We start from the raw sequence: 19,530 nt of genomic DNA, 5'->3' as shown, positions 1-19,530 counted from the left end.
AATATCAAGCCTGGATTATTATAACTACAAGATTATTTAGGGATTTTATTCCCACACTACTTCCCATATGGCCCCCCCCCCCCCCCCCCCCCAAAGAACATCCTCCCCCTCCTCCTTTCTTTGTGTGTCATCATTGAAGGTAAAAATGATTTTATTTCCACACTACTCCCATATGTGTATCCTGCACCCCCCCCCCCCCCAAAGAACATCCTACCCCTCCTCCTTTCTTTGTGTGTCATCATTGAAGGTAAAAATGTGATCCAGAATATAATGTTTGTCTTTTAGAATGACAATTCCATAATGTTTTATATTTTCAATCATTATTCCGAAGACATAATTCTGAAAATTATATAGTAGTCTTATGGAATGAACATTATAGATTGAGTTTCAAAATAAGTTTTATGGAACATATAAAATGTTTTTTTTTTTATTTTCAACCATTATTTTTTAGTGTTATGGAACAGGTATTTAGGAAATTATTTTGTACGGTTGTAGAACATCTATTTCAAAAAATATTTTTTATTTTTATGAAACACCTATTCCATAAATAAATAAAAAAGCTTAATAAAGAATGGGAGAAAAAACAAGTGTATGGAACCGAAGTTTTTCTGTGCAAATCAATGGAGGAAAAATGAAGACAAAGAGGAAGAAACAAAAGTTTGTGAGATGGACACAAATGGAGACCTAACGGCGGAGAAAATACAGATAGAGTGAGCTTGGGTGGGACTCCCTCATGGAGTTCAATGCTGAGGAAGACAAAATGTATAATATGAAAATGGTAGTTTGAGATTTTTTAGAATTTGAGAGGTATAGAATTCAAATCCAGGTTATTTATCACGTTATAAAAAAAATATTTATCAACCAATGTTAATAAATATCAAGAGTGTTGTGTTGTGATTCAATAAATCAGCGAAAATAAATTAAATGGTACCAACGATGAACTTTATAGTTATACTCGTGGAGAGATATTTCATCAAAGACCAAAACCAATAACGAACATAAAAAATTTATGAGAATCATAATCTATTTTCATATATTTAAATTCCAAATGCTTGCAAAAGAAAATAAGGTTGTAATTCTTTTGTGTAAAATTATTCCTAAAATAGTGACCCAGGTATATGATATTCCCATGTGTTTGGTACAGGTATTTAAAAATTATTCTTCAGTTTTTTTATTCGTAGGAAAGTGATACTCTAGTATTCTTTTTCACATTCTTATCTTATGATGGGGGTGGATCTGGCTCCTCTAATGTAGATTTGGATAAAGTAAATAATTTAAGTTGTTGTCATGTTGATAAGATGAGAGTCCTTATAACAGTACATTCCACTTGAGTTTTTAGGTGGCAATGGAAGTTTCCTGTTCTTATACAGTAGTTGTGAATTTATCATAATAGAAGTTCAGTGAATAAGAATCTAATAAGCACGTTGATATTATTTCTAGATATGTGATTTTAAGTGTTTGATAAATATCCATCATTCATTTTTCGTTTCATCAATAAAATGTAAAACAGTGACCGGAGCTCAGATTATTTGCAGGGCTCGTATGCTTGGAGTTACTACTTCACTGATCATTCCAATAACTAATGAATTCTCAGAAGACTAGCAAATGTCGCGAGGTTTGTTAATAGCTTATGTGCAATAATAGTTCTTAATTCCTTTCTATGAAAATAATTTATTCGTAATTCATATATCTGGTATTCATAAGACATGGACCTTAGATGGCTCGTTTCCCTTATAGCATTCTCTAATTCTCGAAAGGATTATAGTACACTACCAAGAGACCTGAACATAATCAGGGGGTGCAATCTTTATATTAATTAATTATCTAAAAAAAAACGTCTCCCAAACAAAAAAGAATTGAAAAAACAACGTAAATATCGTTTTCATCAATAAATTAAATCTTATCATTATTAAACATAAGTCACCTCTTCCTTGCAAAGCTTGCTTACTTTGAAATAGCAACATTGAAGAAAACTTCAATCATTTTCCAATTAATCTCAGCTGCCCTTCATCCTCACCAAAGTAAGTGGTTTTTCCTTATTATTACGTGTGAGAAACCAATGAGCAAAGGCAAGCTTTTGTGTCTCCATTCTCAGCAAGCATAGTTCATCACTAATTTTTAAGGAATGTTAAGTCGTACTGATCAGTGTTTTAATTTCCATAGGTTAATCTGCTCTGTTGAGTGCAAGGAAGTATATGCATAATTGAGAATGACACTACTCTTAATGTATGATAAATTTGATTGGTTACAACTTCAGTTCTAACTAAAACACACCAGGAGCTAGGGAATTGGTATAAGCATCAGAATTTTTCCCTGCTAAGTTGAAGCTCGAAAGCAAATTAGCTGAATCTGACAGGCACCCAACATCTCATGATGAAAATCAATTAATATTTACAATAACAAAAAAGTACCATAGACATGATGAAAATCATAAAAGTGTGTCTCGTGAGCAATTGGAAAAAATATGATAATATTTTTTTTTAATTTTTTATTTATTCATCATGAAATTCATTTTTCATATAATTTTCACTTTTTTTATATTCATGTTTAGTATGAACATTGGTTAGTTATTATAGTTTTTATATAAATAAATATAATGTCACAAATTTTAAGTCTTGAATAAAAAAAAGTTTAAAATTATGTCTGAAAATAAAAATAAAAAATGATAAGTGTTTCAAAAAGATAAACATGTAATTAATAAAAATAAGTAACGTGTAGAGAACAACATGAAACTTAGCCTAGTTTAGGGTGGTTAACTAATTAGTTTAAACTTGGAATTTAATTTGGAGGAGCAATGTGTTATGACCCGTAAGAAAAAAATTTAAAGACAAATTGCATTTCAGTCATTTAGATTTACTGTTGTACCAAAATTAGAAACAATTTTCAAGGAAAGAATCCATAAAACATCACTAGTTCCTAAATTATCCTAATAATTGTTATATGCGGCTCTAGTTCAACCAAAAGGGCACCTAAGCCTCTTTTTTTTTTTTTTTTTGTGAGTGTGTATTTGCCGTTTGGGAGTTAATCCAATTTAATTATGTGACCTCTTACTAGAGCACATTGGTTTGTTTGCATAAAATGGCTTTTCTACATTGATTTTCTCGTCTTCTTGTCCATAATGAAGCTAAGAGAACAAACTAATGACATGATATGGACATAATATCTAATACTGTCTTCTTAATGGTTGAGGCATCTAATAATATCCTCTTATTGAGCCAACTCTACAAAGACGTCTGATCAAATCATTCCAAGCAACATGGCAGGCTACACTTTACATCGCACTAAGAAAACCCTATTAATTTGCGTTTCTTTTTAAATAATAGTTTAGCACAAGTTGCTTCATTTTCTTTATTACAGATATTCTTACTTTGATGTTGACATGTGGTTTAAAATAATTACAACTTCCATCGACAAGCGACATTGCACCTTGTTACAACAATAGTAGTTAATTAGCTTCATTAATCGAATTTCATATTTCATTTAACCTGACTATTTTGTCACTAGTGTCTAGTGGAGAAGGAGATTGGAAATAATCAATGAAACAGTTGATTGGGTAAAACAATGTTTTTAAAATTGGATAAGATTAACTCAATTCGTGGAGTAGTAAATTGTGAAGCAGGATTGAGTTTGGAGAGTGTTATTGTATATAATACTACTTTCGATTTTATACATAAGCAACAAATGGTATTTTTTTTCCTAATTATAAATAATAATGACTAATTTTTAAATTTATTAAGAATTAAATATCTTTTATATCCTTAATTTATTACTAACTTTATTTACTAGATATTCATTCATTAAATTATAGTATTAGCATTAAATAAGACTATTACTTACAACATTTAAATTTAAGGATATTTTTAAAATAAAATTTAAATTTATGATAATATTAAATGTGATCATTATTTTACTTAGTCTTAATAATTTGTATTATATTACTTTTATATAACATTGGAGATAGTATTTTTTTACCCATAGTATGATTTTGCTAGATTGTAAGTAAAGCTTCTGGAATTTTATTTATTTATTTATTTATTGCAAAAAAGTTTAATCAGTAAGAGTTGTATGAATTTTTGCTAAAATGATCAATTATTTGATGTGCTGTGTATATGCGTTTTTTTTTTATAAGGGATGTGTTTCTCTTTACATATTATATTATATGAGATAAATACTTATTTGGATAAAATATGTTTGAGTTCCCTATAAAATTTAAAAAGTATTAATTTTGTTTTCATAAAATTTTCATATTAATTTATTCTATGTAAAAATAAAAAATATTTTTGTTGGTCTTTAATAGTAATTCAATTAAATGATTTCTAAATATAACTAATAGACTTAATTAATTTTTCTCTATCTTTTCAAACACACTCAAAAAATATTAGAACTTATTTTTGCTTCGTCTTCCCCCTAAGTTTATGGAAGTGACAAAAATAACAATTTTTGGAGATTTTTAGTTGTAAAAAATTTGTTTAATTCATTTTTTTAGATTTTAACGTTCACAAAATATTTAATTCATTTATAATCAAATTACAGGTGTAAACTATTAGACATATTAGACCACCCGTCTAACGAATTTATAATTGAGGATCAACAAAATATGTTTAATTTTATAAGAATCAAATTAATAAAAAATTATAAAAACAAAAAATAATATTTTTAAAATTTTACACGACCCAAACATATTTTACTCTAGTTATTTACAATGTATTTAGAAATATTTTATGATATCGGTATAAATGTTTGGAAGAATTTATGAAAACGTGTACGTCATTTTAACTTATTTCAATAAAAAATTTAAGATAGTTTATAAAAACAATTTGTAACTTATATAAAATAGTTTAATTATATTTTCTTTTTGATTATACTTACATCAACATTTTTACATGACAAATATTTATTATATAAGTCTTTAAATAATTATTTATCTAAATGGATCATAAGAATATTTACAAATAATTTACCACATCAAATATTGTATAATTTCTTTCATTTGATTTCTAAGGCGGATCTTCAAAAACAAAAACATATTTATAAGAATTGAATTCAAATAATAGAAAATTTATAATAACTCATGATAACTCTTCCAACTAACTTGGATCTCTTGCATATCTTTAATTAGGTACGTCTACCCAAATTTCCCTATTTATGAGCAAGGAAAGTACTAAATTAGACTCTTAAATTATTTTCATATTCCCTTTTATAGGTTACTAGAAATCCAATTCTTCATAAAATAAAATAAAAATCCAAGTGATATATGAACTGGAATTTGTGTGTTTAGGTATGAGTTTTTGGTCATATTTTATTCTATTTTTTAATTAAGTTTATTGACAAAAACCCATGTACTTTTATGAAGTGTGTAACAGTCATGATAAAGTTGAAAAGTGTAAAAAAGAGCAAAAAATAACACCACTGAAGAGCACAAGCATACTTCATATAGCATGATCGTGCTAATGCCCAAAGGAGAAGAACACTCATGCTAAAGTGGGAAGATCATGCTTTGATTTGCACAAAAGGAGCCATCAATATCATATTTTAAATTTGAATTGGCCGTCCAAAGAAAATCGTTGTGCTCCCCATAACACAATCATGTTGTAGTCCATGTAACATCTACCTTTGGTGAATTATAATTTTGAAGTGCGGATTAGGTTATCTTTTACTTGTTTCTGAATAATTCATCACAAACTTTAACCATGTTATTTTCTTTTATTTAATTTTCTTCTACATTTTATAATAATTCAAATATTTTTTTATTCTACACTTTCTTTTTCTTTCATTTTATTCTTTAATAAACAATTTAAAAAATTAAAAGAATCGTACTGATCGCTGGAAACTTTTTTTGTTTTTTTCTTCTGAAAACTAATCCCTTATATTCCAAAAATAATGGTTTATAAATTTATTTTAAAAAATACATATTAATTTTTTTAATCATTCATATATCCGAATTAAATATAAAAAAATAGTCTAAATTGAAATAATCTTGAAAATAAAATAAAAATTATATATTCTTCAAATTACTTTAAATAAAATGGTAATCTAAAATACTATATGAACATGCAGTTTAACTTGTTCATATCAAGAATTGCTTGTCATAGCATATAAAAATCCATTTAACTAGCATTCTTTATGAGTTAGTTTTGATTTATATAAAAAATTAATTATGTTTTTATCCTGAATTTTTTTTAGTTTTATTTTTTGTCCCTAACAAAATATTGACTGTTCTTTTTCTTTATCAATAATTTTGATTATTTCATCAAATATTGAAATTAAATGATAATATGATGTCAATTATTATTATTATTATTATTATTATTATTATTATTATTATTATTATTATTATTATTATTATTATTATTATTATTATACATTTTCTGGTGGTTTTATTAGCTGCCACAAATTATTTCACTCTGAAAAGTCTAACCCCTTAAATATCAAACTTTGATTCACTAAGGAACAACAATCAAGGTCCGTTCTTATTCAAGGACATTGTGTGCAAAATCAGAAAGAAAAATATTATTACCAGTCAAGATCACTTGCACAGGGAAGAAGAAACACAACACATTAACGCACTTTACACGCCTCAGCGTCGGAATCCCCTGGGTTGTGTCAATGGGAGTTTGTGGTAGAAAATGAAAGCACAAAGGAGTGGTGCTGAAGAGGTTCTTCCATGGGAAAAAGTCACCCCTACAAATCTGTAAAGGGGAGAATCAATTTTTGGCAGTTCTTAATAGTTAGAATTGTCAAATTTATTTTAATCACCTTACTCAAAGTATATTTTTGTGATTTTTAACCGTTGTAAAATATAATAATAATAATAATAATGATGATAATAATAATAATAATAATAATAATAATAATAAAACTGACATCCCTCGAAATTACTAAAATGATTGAGGGACGAAAAGATTTAGGACGACCTGTTAATTTTTTTTATTCAGAATTAAAAATGAAAATTTTAAAAAAGTTGAAGAATTAAAAACATAATTAATTCTTATATAAACCTAAGCTTGTCATGCACGTGTCAGTATAATTTTCTTTTTAAAAGAAAAAAAAATGTATATAAAATGATTATAGCCTTTTCAGGATAGCCCTAATTTTGTTTTGAAATAAATAGATCAAAAGGTATGCTTGCATTAAAATTTCCAAATACGTTAAAAACAAGCTTTTTAATGCTATTTGTTCTATAAGCCAAAAAATAATATTAAAAGAAAAGTGAGAGCACAAATTTAAAGGATGCTCACTTAGCATAAAGCAAAGATAATGCTAAATTTTATATGTATATAGCTTTAAAGTTATTATATTTATCACCAAACCAAACATGTAGACTGGTATGAAATTTTATATGTTTAATCAAAGGCATTCATTTTGACTGTTAAGTGTATAATTATATTAAATATTTAAATATCTAAATGACAAAAAAAAAGATTCACTTGATAGCTAACTTAAATATTATTTGTTAAATATATAAGTTTAATTAAAGTTAGCAAAAAATATTTTAGGTCATAAAACTCGACAGGTTGGCTGAATTATTGTTAACCAAATCGTTTTTGTATGTTCTCCACAATAAGATAGAGCAAGTAGCTCTTTATTACTCCGTTGATAATCGGCTTATTTGTTATATGATATTCTTTTACATGAACCACTAATTCCACTTTCCGCTCCAAAAGTTTCCAGTTTACGAAGCATATATTTGTATAAATTAGTAAAAATATCTTCCTGTTACATCAGCTCAATCAATTTAATAAAGCTTACCTTTGAGGTTTGGTCTTCGCAAAAATTATATATTGGCTATCATGATCAACAAATAATCATGGGTTTACTTGAATATTACAAAATGCAATTACTTTAATTAAAAATAATTAAGAAATTTAGTTTTTAGTTATTAAAATTTCAATTGTATGGTTATTGTTCGGTGTGGATTTGTTTTCTTAGAAAAATACCGATGTATATCATCTTAAATTCGAGTAATTTAATTTATCCATCGTAAAAACTGTCATTGTGTCAATTTAAGCATAGACTTTTACAGTAATATATACCTTAAAGATTTCAGTCAAATGTTCTTAAAATATTTGTTGCGCACACAGTTTAGTTTTTTTTTTCTTTCTTAAAACGAGATACTAGGATTTTGACTTTAAAATAATTTAGTTATAAGACTACAACAGATTCAATAGATTGTATTAAAATAAAATAAACAGTTTAAAATATATATGTATAAATAGCTTCTTTTTTAATGACAGACATGATATATATATATATATATATATATATATATATATATATATATATATATATATATATACACACACATCATCATTAACTACTCCTAAGGCTTTATAAAATTATACAAACTTTTTTTCTTATTTTAACATTTACATTAACCTCTCTCTTGTAGGCAAACATGATATAATATTTTTCAAATAATTAAAAAGTTAATATAAAAATTAAATAAAATAATGGGTAATTTCACAAAACTTTAAAAATAGTTAGTATAGTTTTCTCTGATGCATATGGTTATATATATGAAGCTAACGGTTAGAAGAAAATAAAATCGCAAGGTCTTAATCATATATAGCAGTAGCTTAGTCATGATTTTTGGCTCTTTAGTGGTGCGTGGGAATTGTTTTATCAATCATAATTCTGTTGCATGCCATATATACCCGACATGCAGCTACCAAACAACAGAATAAATATATATTATATTGGATCGAGGTGTTCCATTGTCGATGCTGCTGAGATTTAATTAATTTGGGGAGTAATCACGGACCTTATTTTCTTTTCTGATCCGCATAAAGTGCTTGTGTAAACTTGCTTTGGCAAAGATTTCTTGGGGGTTTGCTTCCCCAGGTTTGTTTCTTTCTAGTTTGTAAGGCCTTTTGCCACTTTTTAATAAATAAATAAAAAGGTATATTATAAACATATGTCAATCTACAACACTAGCTCCCCACAATTTAATTCACAACCCTTAAAAAATATATATAAACCTAAGGTCATGGAATCTACTCATGCCTCATTGTTATTCTGTTAACACCATTTTTCGATTCAGTGTCGATAATTGATTTATGAGTATTTGATTGTCATAAGATGGTCCCTTTATTGCTTTCACTTTGACAAAAACATGAAGGAAAGAGGACGATTGGAAGCGTCAGGGCCATAGATTGAGATTGAAGATAAAACTTTCCTGGTGAAGATTGAGGAGAAATTTGTATTGATTATGGATAATTAGGATTTGTACTGTGTAAATATTAAACTTGTATTTTTTTAATAAGAGATAAAACTTATAAATACTCTCATATCTTTAAGTCTTCATAATGTTCACAAATGGACAGTTACTATAATGTTCTTCACCATTTATTTTTTCTTCAAAGTAGTATTTTTCGATTATCCATTCTCCTGCTGATAACATCTTCTTCTTCTTATAATACCTTTCTCATTCAATTTTTTTTTTCTTCTTTTGATAACATCTTTTACTTAATATGAATTATTCATTCGTTCAACTGCACTTTAATCATATAATTTTAGATGATTATACTGAACATAAAAATTTAACACATTGACCAATGATATAAAAAACCTATTGGAAAGAAAAAGGATCTCCACAAGAAGAATTATCTCATTCGTTAAATATCTATGAGATTGTTTGTGGACTAAATCATATGCAAAATTTCACCAGCAACGCATTCATACAAGAAAAGAGAAAAATTCCACTTCTCCTCAGCTCAAAATAAGCTTCCCGAAGCAAGGAGTACAATCTCCCCTCGCTCTTTCCCTCTCGCTAATTCTCTCTTCTTATATTTTATGACAACTAAACCTAATCTCGCTCTCTAACTTTTCTTCTTATTATAGGACAAGAGTGGGTTGTGGCTTATTGAGCTTAGTCGTCCCTTATTAGGTTCTAATTATTGCTCTATAATTTTCATATTATTTTATTTCTATTAATCTAGCATTATAATATAACAACATTATCATATTTTTTCTTTCATAAATGCTTATGAAAAATATTTAAACTATGGGAATGTTTGGATAATATTTTCCATATTGTTTTTACTATAAATTAAATTTACTAGCATTGGATTTCTCTTTAAATATATTTTTAACTTAAAAAGAAAAACACACTAAATATATTTTTAGTGTGTTTTCCTCTTTAAACTAAAAATATATTACTAATATAAAATATACTAACCTAAACAAATAATGCATATCAAAGTTTAAAATGCTTGACAAATTAAAAGAATAATATAACAAGACAGAAAAAGGATATAACATGTGATCAAAGAAGATAATCGGGAGAAGAAGACAAAAAAGGTAAGAAGAAGAGATACAAATAGGTAGCTGGACACATATTTTTTACTATAAGTTAAATTTAATTAATGGTTGGATCGTAAAATTTTTGTGATTAAAATGTTAAAATAAAAATAACAAAAAAATCCCGTTTATTATTTAAATAAGGGAAAAAATTACCACTGAGTGCGTAAATTAATTAGCGAAAAATTACTCCAATTTAAACAGAATATATTGTTTTCAATAGAGGATACGCATGGTTAGACGAAAAAAATATAACATATCCTTAAAGTATCTTACTTTATGATTATGAATACTGCCATGTACTAAATTTAATAATAATAATAATATAAGCATAATAACCCAAATTGGAAGATACTTGGTACTAATGATATAATAATCTCCAAAAAGAAAAATGGTAAGCACAATATTCAAATTAAATTGAGTATATTATTGAATTACTAACAAGTAATTACAACTAAGTTTTGCGCTGGTCCAATAAAATGCAGGCGTAGGTGACGGAAACAATTAATAATGAGAGTATAAAAAAATTGATGGTTGGAAAGTTGATTAGAAAACAAAATAAAGGGTTATATTATGGCGTCACATGCATGCATATATGATATATCGTGGCATGGCGTGCGAGGCTGCAATGCGACATTGACCTTGTTTGATTCATAATTCCATAGTATTATTAAGAGAGAACAGTACAACACAATGTAGCTTGCCTACATTTTGGTCACGTGGCATTTCTGGGGCCATAAAATGCACAAAACCAAACTAAGCACACATGATTGATATATAATTCGTTTTTGGAACCTAGCAACTGCTCTAGCAGCAACCGCAACGTACTCAATAATGGTTAGTAAAAAGACAATTAATTGAACCACACACATTCCTAGGGTCTCACACCTCAGCACATCTACCATTGTCGTGGAGATTCCTTGCCAGTGCACTGTTTGTGGAGTTTTGGAATTCCATTCATTACTTGTTTCTATGCCATGCATGCTTTTGGTCCCACTGGACTCTATTGTTAAGGTTTCTTAATTCTGATTCTGAAACTACACCAGACCACTTTAATTTGTCGTTGGACACAGCATTACCATTCTTGCCCTACCAATTCGATGTTGATTTTCACATGCATATATAAGGTTTATAAATTAGATTCGATGTATTTTGAAAATGATTTATTATCCTATATTTTTTTTTTATAAAAAAATAATATTTTTAAATATTTTTATACTGATAATATTTTTTTAATTTAATAGATGAAGAATAAGTCATAACCCTCCCCTTTTGAAAGGACTTACAAACTATAATATTCTTGAGTTTGACTGTCCAACTAACATTATTCAAAGCACCAAGAGAAATTTTAAGCCACATGAATCCGTGAATGTTCCTGGAAATTAAAGTGAAACCCCAATTTATAACCTGGTGATGGTGGGGTGGCTGATTTCATTGACTAGAAAGGGTTTGGTTTCTAATTAATAAAGTGAAATTAGGGTGCTTCCTAATAGTCCACTTGCAATTGCAAATGAATAAAAAGAGTTTGGTTCATTTTTTGCTTATGTATGTGGTGACTTGTGAGATAAGAGTTAGTTGAGGTAAAGTAACAGTGATTGCTAGTTAACTACATGCTTTAATTTGCATACTCTAATTAAAGTTAATTTTTCACACGTTTTTTCTGGAAAATGCAATCATTTTTGCGAGACACCTGCTCCTCCCCCAACTGAATTCAAACACCCAATAGTCATAGGCAACACGGCTCTATCAATAAGTGGTAATAAATTTGCTGAGTCTTAGTTAAGCTTTTAAAGTCAGAGAAAGAGTTGAGTGAAATATTTGGCTTTGTTTTTCTTTGTTGTCGGCATCTAAATTAAGCATGATACTTATATACAACCTTCTTATATAAGTTTTTTTTAAAAAAAAAACATAAGTGACTTTGTTTTCTAATATTGCTCACTCAATATCTACCTTTTTTTTCTATGAATAAAGAATAGCTACCTGATCGAACAATAATTAATAAGCTTTGCAATTAAAATGGTACTTGACTTTATAGGGAGGATTGTACACAAATTTTCTTTTGGGCCCTCCTTCACATTTTCTCATAAATATCAATTAATTAATAATAAGGTTCCGTTTTAAGGTTTCAATATGTGCACGTTTGTTTTATCTTTAGAATCAACAATTTCTCTCTCACAATACACATACTTTAATATAAAATTTGGTATTACTGAGATTAGTTTAAACATATATCTAATTATTATTTTATCGATAAAAATTAAATACAACATTAGAAAATTTAAATAATTCACGTATATAATTACATTTTACCGTGCAAAATGATTCTATAAGACTTTAAAATAAATGGACACTATATATATACAAGGACAAACCCAAGTTAATAATTAATTATTTTTACGGGTTTCTAATTAAATTATATACCTATAGTAAAATTAATTATTTTAACAACAAACGAAAATTATATGGAAAAGAGATACTCCAAACCTTACAGCTAGCAAATAAATAAGTCCATTTACAGAGATTTAATACAAATTAAGCAAAACTATAAAAACTAAATAAAATATTAAATATTTGAAGTACTTAATCGATCCATATGTTTAAAATAGTCAGTGAAGGATTTAGATATATAGGATACGTGAAGATTAGATTTGATTATTACCACCACTGTAAAGAACAAAAAAAGTATTTCAGTAAAAAAGAAGTATGATTCACTACTATATTTCATTCACAACTAATACTTTTCGTATAAATAAATGATTCTCAACATCGGCATTTTTGGTTCGTAAGCTAATTGTCTTAAAACAATTTCACAAGATTCTGAGTTCGAATATGGTATAACATTCAATATTAAAAAAAATAATTCTCAAGATCTTTTTTCTTGTCTCCTGAAAATATGATGTATTTTCTTTAAAATAACTTCCCCAATGATATCCTTCTATAACTATGATATTGAGAAATTCATTGCGTTTAATTATAAAGCATGATTAGCATACTACAGAAAAAGATAAAAAAAAAATTAAAATAAATTTGTCTTTTTTGAAGTCAAAATAATTTCATGTCTAAGGTGAACAAGTAATGATACAGTAATATAAAGTATAATAAAACAATTTATTATTATTATTATTATTATAAATTTACTCATTTCAAACTAACAAGTAACAGCTTTCTTTTTATGTATTGCACAGATATTTTAATATTTAAGAAAAATTATAAATAAAAATATTTTAAATAGAGTAATTAATATTTATTACCAACAAAAGATATTTTATTAAATGATAAATGAATCAATTTAAAAAAAAATAAAACTGATCAGTAAAAATTTATATAAAGAATGATTACATCAAAACACTCTCATTCAAAAACAAAGAATCAAATATAAAATACTGGAACTGATGAGTAAGATTTGCTTAGTAACAAAATTCATATAATTGAATATCATAATATCGCATTACAATGGTTTTATATTTAGAAGAACATGGTCTACTAGAGTCAGGAGAAGAGTTGAATAGTAAACATGATGTCATAAATTTTAACATTAGTACTATATCATTGAACATAAAAAAATATATCTAACAAAACATATGTAATGCTAATTATGACTAGTAGTCATCTTTTATATTTTCAAAGTTTGGTCGAATTGATTTATAATATGAATCTACGAGCCCAAATTAATGTAAGCTTTTAAATCTTATATTAAATAGTCAATCACAATAAAATAAATTAATTCTTATAACTTCCGAAACAAACAAACAAGCACTCCATAAGCCAATGGATAGTCTATTCATAAGATTTTGTATTTGTGAGTAAAAATAATTTATTTAATATGAGAATTATGTTTAATTTTTATTATGAATAAAATTTTCTTAATCCATTAACATATATTATATAAAATTATAGATAAAATTAATCTTTAACTTAATCTATAATCTAGTGAAATAAGAAATACATATAATATCAGACTTAAGATAGAAAAAACTCAATAATTAAAAATTAGAAAAGAGGAGTGGTGTAAATTAGGCGCAAGCAACCATGCAAGCTAGTGGGGGTGAGCGAGTACAATATAATAGAGAATTAATAACAAACTGTATCTTCTAAAACACTTTTCATTATTAGTATAAATTTATTAAAATTACAAAAGTCTTATAAATATTATCTCTTATTTAATGAATATCGTTATAATTTTGAAATTTTAATTAATTTTAGCTAATAAAAAAAGCAAGTATTTTTCTCATAATAAAATTTATTTCATATTTAATAATCAATTAAAATTTGAATTTAAACTACTTAATTATCTCTTGTGTCAATCGTTGATGTTAATATTATTAATTTTTTTTTTTAACTTTTACATCCGTCTCTCATAGGAAATATTAATACAATTTTCTATAATTTTCGACAATATAACTTCAATAATAAAAAGTTCCTATTTATTAATTTATTAACCCGTACTTAATTCTCTCAAGGCACTAATTCGCATGATCCAGTTAATCCAATACCATTAATTAATGAGTATATTACTCTTTTCATCCTATTTCTTTAGTTGTTTTGACCTCTTCTAAAACAATTGGTTTTTTCTTTTTAAAAAAAAAAATCAAAGTCTAAATAATGTGTTTTTTCTCTCTCAAATATAGTCTCATTTTACACCTATTGTGTTAATGGTGCAAGCTAAGCATCAAATATTAAGATATTAAATAAATAAATTTTAATTCAAATATAATAATTTTTTATTTATATTAAGTATTTGTTAATCAATAAAAATTGATATAAGTAATAAAGATTTGAATCATTTAACTAAGTGGTCCAAGTAAAAATGATAATAGGGTAAATTGGAGATGAGTTTGACTTTTCACGTTTCTTTCTTATTCCCCAGTAAAAATTTGTCATACTTTCAGTGGAGACTATTTAATACTAATACCTTCATTAGAAAAAAAAAGTTTTAAATTATATGCATTTAATTTAATATTAAGAAATGAGACAGAAAGAATACTGATACTCCTCTAATACAGTACTTTATACGTAGTATATAGACTTGGCCCGGGCAAGGGTGGAGTCCAACAACTAGAAGGCAAGGGCAGAATGGGAATTTAATGAAAATGAACAAATTTCGAAACGCTATAAAAGCAGCATTCCGCAGTCACACAAACACACACTCTCTGTGTCCGTTGGCTGGCATTGTTGCGATTCATTTCCATTTCCCACAACAATGGAAGCATCGCCGCCGCCGTCACCGTCGCCGTCACCACGGACCACCATCCTGGCCAAGTACCAGCTCACGCGTTTCCTCGGCCGCGGCAACTTCGCTAAGGTCTACCAGGCGCGCTCCCTCCTCGACGGCGCCACGGTAGCCGTGAAGGCCATCGACAAGTCCAAGACGGTGGACGCCGCCATGGAGCCCCGCATCGTGCGTGAGATCGACGCCATGCGCCGCCTCCACCACCACCCCAACATCCTCAAAATCCACGAGGTCCTCGCCACCAAGACCAAGATCTACCTCATCGTCGACTTCGCCGGTGGCGGCGAGCTCTTCTCCAAGCTCACCCGCCGCGGCCGCCTCCCGGAGCCCCTCGCCCGCCGCTACTTCGCGCAGCTCGTCTCCGCTCTCCGCTTCTGCCACCGCCATGGCGTCGCCCACCGAGACCTCAAGCCACAGAACCTCCTCCTCGACGCCGCCGGCAACCTCAAGGTCTCCGACTTCGGCCTCTCCGCCCTCCCGGAACACCTCCACGACGGTCTCCTCCACACCGCCTGCGGCACGCCGGCCTTCACCGCGCCAGAGATCCTCCGCCGCGTCGGCTACGACGGCTCAAAAGCCGACGCCTGGTCCTGCGGCGTCATCCTCTACAACCTCCTCGCCGGCCACCTCCCCTTCGACGACTCCAACATCCCCGCCATGTGCCGGCGCATCTCCCGCCGCGACTACCAGTTCCCGGCATGGATCTCGAAATCCGCACGGAGCCTCATTTACCAATTGCTCGACCCAAACCCTATAACACGAATTTCGTTAGAAAAAGTTTGCGATAACAATAAATGGTTCAAGAATAATTCAATGGTGGAAGTGAAAGAGAGTGTTTGGGAGTCTGATTTGTATAACAAGTGTTGCGACGGTGGTTATAAATCGGGGATGAACGCATTTGACATAATATCGATGTCGTCGGGGTTGGATTTGCGAGGGTTGTTCGAAACGACGTCGGAGAAGGGGAGAAGGAGGGAGAAGAGGTTCACTTCGGATAAAAAAGTGGAAACAGTGGAAGCGAAGGTGAAGGAAGTTGGAGAGAAATTAGGGTTTAGGATTGAGATAGGGAAGAACGGTGCTATTGGGTTGGGAAAGGGGAAGGTGGGTGTTGTGGTTGAGGTGTTTGAGATTGTGGCTGACTTGTTGCTTGTGGCGGTCAAAGTGGTGGATGGTGGGCTGGAGTTTGAGGAGCTTCATTGGGATGATTGGAGAATTGGCCTTCAAGATCTTGTTCTCTCATGGCATGATGTTGGATTGGAGCTTTAGAGAATACAGTCTAAGGTTTTGTACAGATGGTCCTAGTAGTCCTTTATGTTTATGTGTTTGGTTCCTTTTGAATCAGTAAAACAGTTTTATGTCCTCTTTTTGTTCATATTTATATTTATACTAGCCTCTGTGTGTGAGAGAATGAGAAGGAAGAAGCCAATTCTTAACTCGTTAAGAATGAATAAGATGTTTCATAATGAAAAAATTAGTAATTGGTTTGATGAACATGAACCTTTGTCTGAAAGGAAAATCAAACGTTAAATCGTTCCATGTCTTTTTTTGTTCTTTGTTGAATCAATCGTTCGATGGCTATTTGCTTTTGTTGTTGCGTGTATCTCTCTTCAAACTTAGTTTCTTTATGGAGCATGTCAACCTTTTTTTTTTTTAATGAAACATACAATTAAAAGAAACCTCTAGAAAACTAGTACAAACAAAGTCTGCTATTAAAGCATGCAAAATAAAACCCCGGAGAGTATCAAAGAGACGACATGAAAATTGGAGATCCAATCCAAATTTAGCCTATGCATCATCAACTTGATTAGCTTTTCGCAGGGTGAGTTCTAGGAATAGCCTTAATCAACTTATAGCAAGGGTGAAGATGACATCAACCCTTAGATAAGAGACTAATTAGAATCAGATAGGACATTTATTTTACAAAAATCTCTGCTTCATGCTAATTGCAAGGCATGAAAAATACCCCAAAGCTCTCCTTCCAAAACAGAACAGGTTCCTAGCTTCACTGCAACGGCAAACATAAAGGCTCCATCCTCATCTCTTAAAACACATTCAATGGAATCTAGTTTGTTTTAAACTTGATAAAATAGTTTCATGCCTAGGATAAGTTCAATCTATTAAGATGAGCATACTAGAAGCTCAAAATTGTTCACAAAGCAAATTCAGAACAAAATAATTACTGCTGCAGTTCAAAAAAAAATTCTATATCTTCATTTATTGAAAAATAGATATTGTATTATAAGATAAAATAGTTGGTTAGAGTTCTATAGAGTTAGGTAGTCGTGGTTGTATGGTGCAATGGTGTAATGGTGTAATCAAACTCGTTCATTGGAAGGGGAAAGTAAAGGGATATAAGTGTTATGAGCAAGAAAAGAGTCCTAGCTTTCGAGGCCTAGGCACCTCCAGAACAAGGTAAGGAAGAAGAGATTTTATTTATCGTTATCCATTAGAATACATCAGTCATATATATATATATATATATAGGGAATTTCTACTACTATTTCTAACGGATTTTGGCATCTTGTGTGCCTTGAAGGAAAACGAAAATGCAAATGCGAGGGAGACAATTCTCAACGGAATGCGTTACCCTGCCGACAGGAAGAATCTCGATCCACTACTCAGCTGCCAGCTCACCCCCCTATTTGTTAACGAAATCTTTGAGGTAATTTGGTTTGCTGATTTCCCTTTTTGGCCTTCTTCCTTCTTCTTTGTTTGCTTCTGCATTTCTGTTTGGGTTCGCTTCTTCTGATTTAGGGCCTTGTTGCTCCTTGCTTCTGATCATAACATTCCTTGGATCTTCCAAAAACACCTTGTCCTCAAGGTGTTACGAGTTCGCCCAGATCCTCCAGGATCCCAAGGTTTGTCCCGGCGCAACTCACTTGGTTTAGCAGCAGTCCATAGCACAAAAACAGCTAGTCGGCGCTTGCTTGCGACCATGGCAGACCCATAAGACTCAACTCCCCTCTCAAACAGTGTCATATCTCTATGGTCCAAAAGCATGTCATGCAAAGCCGCTGCATAACCATAATGAACAACAACACTTAAGAGGTTGTCAAGGGAAACAACGGCACAAGCGTGCCCGAACTGGTTGAAGATGGAGGATGGCACATGGGACACTTGGTGACGAGACAATGTGCCATTGTAGTTGCTGAATTCGCAACCTCGTCCAAACACTGATTTCTCATTGCTTCCCAGTGCAAATTTGGAACCATCTTCACCATGAACTTCCGACTCCATGGTTTGATTTTCCACAACCGTCCCTTGACTAGAAATCAAGTTCAGCAACTCTTCCATGAAGCTTGGTACCTTTTTGTCTAAGCAAACAAAGCTCGGTTCGAACTCTGTGGCTCCGTCTTCGGTACTCGACTGAGGAACTATGCCGACGACGGTTTTCTCAAATGAAGGGGTTGAAGGAGGCTGGGAGTGAAACACATAGGAAAACTGATAGTAGATTTCAAGAAGGGTCAACCTCTGAAGAAATTCGTCCAGTTTGGTGGACATGGTTTGATCGAAGGTGAGTTCTGCGATGGCGGCCTTGATGTGGTCCGTAGTGGACGTGGAAGAAGCAAAGGCAACCATTGATGCTCTCAATGAAAGCACCAAGTTGTTATGAGCAAGAAAAGAGTCTTAGCTTTCGAGGCCTAAACACCTCCAGAACAAGGTAAGGAAGAAGAGATTTTATTTATTGTTATCCATTAAAATACATCAATCATATATATAGGGAATTTCTGCTACTATTTCTAACGGATTTTGGCATCTTGAGTGCCTTGGAGGAAAACGAAAATGCAAATGCGAGGGAGACAATTCTCAACAGAATGCGCTACCCTACCGACAAGAAGAATCTCGATCCACTACACAACTACCAGCTCACCCCCCTATTTGCTAACAATATCTTTGAGGTAATTTGGTTTGTTGATTTCCCTTTCTGGCCTTCTTCCTTCTTCTTTGTTTGCTTCTGCATTTCTGTTTGGGTCCGCTTCTTCTAATTCATGGCCTTGTTG

The 19,530-nt window shown here is 30.6% G+C and overlaps 2 protein-coding genes across 2 annotated transcripts; one reads left to right on the top strand and one right to left on the bottom strand.

Annotated features, from left to right (window-relative positions):
• The first annotated feature begins 15,440 nt into the window (after window positions 1-15,440).
• On the top strand, window positions 15,441-17,064 carry LOC100305372 (protein kinase). The gene has a single exon (NM_001251262.3). It carries the CDS (start codon window positions 15,500-15,502, stop codon window positions 16,793-16,795), a length of 1,296 nt encoding a protein of 431 aa, NP_001238191.3. The 5' UTR covers window positions 15,441-15,499; the 3' UTR covers window positions 16,796-17,064.
• Window positions 17,065-18,060: 996 nt separating this feature from the next.
• LOC106794943 (uncharacterized) lies at window positions 18,061-19,487 on the bottom strand. The gene has a single exon (XM_014762858.3). The coding sequence runs from the start codon at window positions 19,106-19,108 to the stop codon at window positions 18,308-18,310; it is 801 nt and encodes a 266-aa protein (XP_014618344.1). The 5' UTR covers window positions 19,109-19,487; the 3' UTR covers window positions 18,061-18,307.
• Window positions 19,488-19,530: the final 43 nt, after the last annotated feature.

This window comes from Glycine max, chromosome 10, assembly GCF_000004515.6.
Source record: "Glycine max cultivar Williams 82 chromosome 10, Glycine_max_v4.0, whole genome shotgun sequence".
NCBI classification, from domain to species: Eukaryota; Viridiplantae; Streptophyta; class Magnoliopsida; order Fabales; family Fabaceae; genus Glycine; species Glycine max.
This window is presented reverse-complemented; position numbering and strand designations above follow the sequence as displayed.